The sequence below is a fragment of the Eurypyga helias genome, unplaced genomic scaffold (genome assembly GCF_000690775.1).
Source record: "Eurypyga helias isolate BGI_N326 unplaced genomic scaffold, ASM69077v1 scaffold1921, whole genome shotgun sequence".
Taxonomy (NCBI): Eukaryota; Metazoa; Chordata; class Aves; order Eurypygiformes; family Eurypygidae; genus Eurypyga; species Eurypyga helias.
In genome coordinates this window covers 7,517-10,232 of record NW_010231274.1, presented here as the reverse complement: position 1 = coordinate 10,232, position 2,716 = coordinate 7,517, and the positions used below count along the sequence as shown (strand labels likewise).

The following is a 2,716-nucleotide window of genomic DNA, read 5'->3' as shown; positions in this document are numbered from 1 at the left end:
AGGAATATGATTGGAAAACTAGTAATATAAACGTAAGATGATGTTGACTGATGTATGCACTAATAGCATCTGACTTTTAGCACTGGCCTTGATTACACAAGAGATGGAGCAGCCATTACAATTCAGAAAAAAAAATTATTAAATCATTGTCAAATTTTCTCACAATTTGTTTCAAGCCCGTATTTTAGTTGATAGCCTCCACATTTGTATGGTTAAGTCATTGTTGCTGTGTTTCCTTTCTGTGACCCCAATAATTTTTCTCCCTTCATTTGTGGGTCTTTAGGATGTTGTGAAGGTTCATTCCTGTACCCCTATACAGAATCATTCCCTCTAGCTGCCTTTTCTAGCACCATTACACTTAAAAAAATAAAATGCACAAACAACAAGCAGTGACAGCGGCGACTCTTCCATTGTCCAGGATGAATTACGGTAACATGCTAAAGAAAGGTGCATGTAAATAGCTGGATATGGTACACAGGCCAAGCTCCAGCGGACTACATTCCTTTCTGAGCATTACTTTCCATCCCCCATCCAAAATACATGCATTAGAATGTAATAAAACCTTCTAGAAACATCTCTTAGCCAACTGCAGACTCTTCTGTTGCCACACAAGTGCAAAAAAAGGGGCAGGATGTGAACCTGTATATTTTCAAAACTTCGTTTGGTGACAGAACACAAAAGGAAAAAATCCTACGTATACACATTAGGTCTGTCTCCACTTTTATAAAACTGGAATAAAATGGGAAAGTGCCATGTTTATAGTTCCTAATCGAAGTTTTAATGTCCTTTTGACACAAAAAGGTATATACATATCAGAGATACGTAACCTTTTTCTTTTTTTCCCAACTGGACAAGTGTCAAACCCTGTAGATTTATAGGGCAAAACAAGATTGGTCAGGAAAAGAATTGTTCCTATAACTGGTAATCTGACACTACGTCCTTTCGCCATTTAAAAAGGTCCTTTTTTCAGTTTATTCAAGTTTGTCACTCTTCGTGGTTGGGTTTTTTTTGTGTGGGTTTTTTTATCTCCGATAAAAAAAATATTCAGACTTTTGTAATCTGCGTATGCTGATCTTCATCAAAAGGTTCATTCTCTGGATCAGAGTCAGTGGTGTCAGAGTATCTATAATGATCAGGTTCATTGTCACTAACATCTGGTGTTACAGAAGTTGAACTGCTAGCCTCTGGATTTGATGGCTCTTCTACTGTTTTTGTGAAAAATAGCTTCACCTGGGAAAGGAAAAAACAACATTTAAAAAGGGAACCTGGACTTTAACCGAGCACAGGTAACAATGCAATTTTTAACAGCTACACTGAATCACACGAGTGCTCCCCTCTATTCTGGAGAGAAGGAACTAAAGAGCCCTCTGAGGTTAGCCAGCCTCTCACTACCACCCCTGTCAAAACAAAGGACTGGGAAAGCAGCAGGTTTTTCACGCCCAGCTGAAGGAGTTCTGCATATCTGCACCAACCACTGGTGCTCTTCAGCTGCAGCAGCAGGATATACCACTGCACCAGGCCCGCCACACCAAGCCTTTCGGCCGTCCTACCTTCTTCTAGACCTCTGCAACCACAAAAAGAGATGGTAACAAGAGTGCATAGGAACGAACAAAACATAGGTAACTGGTGACGCACCTGTGTGTTAGAAGTCTGAACCAAGCAACATTCCAACAAGCAACTATGACCATCACCTTCAAACGAGCACTGCTGGAGTCTAACTGATATTTTATGAGCAAGTTAGACAACACTAACTTTCATAAAAATGCCTTTTACAGCATTAAAAACAGTGTTGGCAATGGTTCATATTCCTCAAAGCTAAACTCACAGGCATCTCTTCCCGTGAAGCAGGCACCTCTGTAAATCAACTCAGGAATTAATGTGCAAAACTCAGAGCTCATGGCAATGTGGCTGGTACAGCAAACAGGCTACGGGGTCTCTGGTCTCCTACTACTCGTCTCTAATGGCTTTGATAAATGCCTGAAATGACCCAAATACTCCCAGTCTCAGTATTGCCACCACTCAGCAAAGCTAACGCATGAATTAAATTTCTACACAGACAGCAGTTTCCAATGGTTCTTCCATAAGGCAAGACAGACAAATCAGATAACATCATGCAGCTTTTCAGCTCTTTATACACATAATATATACTAACCTTGAAGTTTGGAGAGAAATATCTGTTGGCTTTGTCTTTATTTGCTTTGTCTAAATCGTTTTTTGTTAATGTAAGGATCAAATATTCCTTATCATTATCTGAGCGCTCTGTACTGAAAATACCATCAAGTTCCTGATCCGCAACTAGACTTCCATTTTCTACTTTGTCTGAATTTTCATCCAGTCCTATGAAGAATGTATTTACCCAAAAGTGAAACATTTTGTCCTGTGGGAGGAAGAACACAAAGCACAAGTTTGCTTTAGTATTCGCACTAGTGGCATATTAATTAGACAAATATCATCATCTGGTCAAAAACCATTCGGTAATATCAGACAAAACCTGTTTGGCCAACAGCACATCATTGGTTACACTGCACACAAAGACACTTTCACCAATTCTCCTAGACAGTACACTAAACTCTGCATTATTAATCAATTAACCTTTCAGAAGTCACTCCTTATCAAAAGTTGGTTTTAAAACAAGCTAGCATACCTACAGAAAAAGTAGATGACAATGAATTAAACAAGTGTTAAACTTGTAATCACAAGGCATAAAGAGTGAGTT

At 39.1% G+C, this 2,716-nt stretch overlaps 1 protein-coding gene across 1 annotated transcript; it reads right to left on the bottom strand.

Annotated features, from left to right (window-relative positions):
- Positions 1-6: 6 nt before the first annotated feature.
- On the bottom strand, positions 7-2,375 carry LOC104516599 (phosphatidylinositol 3,4,5-trisphosphate 3-phosphatase and dual-specificity protein phosphatase PTEN-like). Its single transcript, XM_010160981.1, has 2 exons — positions 2,153-2,375; positions 7-1,230 (listed from the first exon to the last, which is right to left on the bottom strand). Exons 1-2 carry the CDS (start codon positions 2,369-2,371, stop codon positions 1,045-1,047), a joined length of 405 nt encoding a protein of 134 aa, XP_010159283.1. The 5' UTR covers positions 2,372-2,375; the 3' UTR covers positions 7-1,044.
- Positions 2,376-2,716: the final 341 nt, after the last annotated feature.

Bases quoted from the DNA above. Each gene is read 5' to 3' on its own strand.
- LOC104516599 (XM_010160981.1), bottom strand. From the start codon at position 2,371: ATGTTTCACTTTTGGGTAAATACATTCTTCATAGGACTGGATGAAAAT. The intron at 1,231-2,152 runs GTTAGTATATAT...TTCCTTTCCCAG, and splicing joins ATTTCTCTCCAAACTTCAAG to GTGAAGCTATTTTTCACAAA.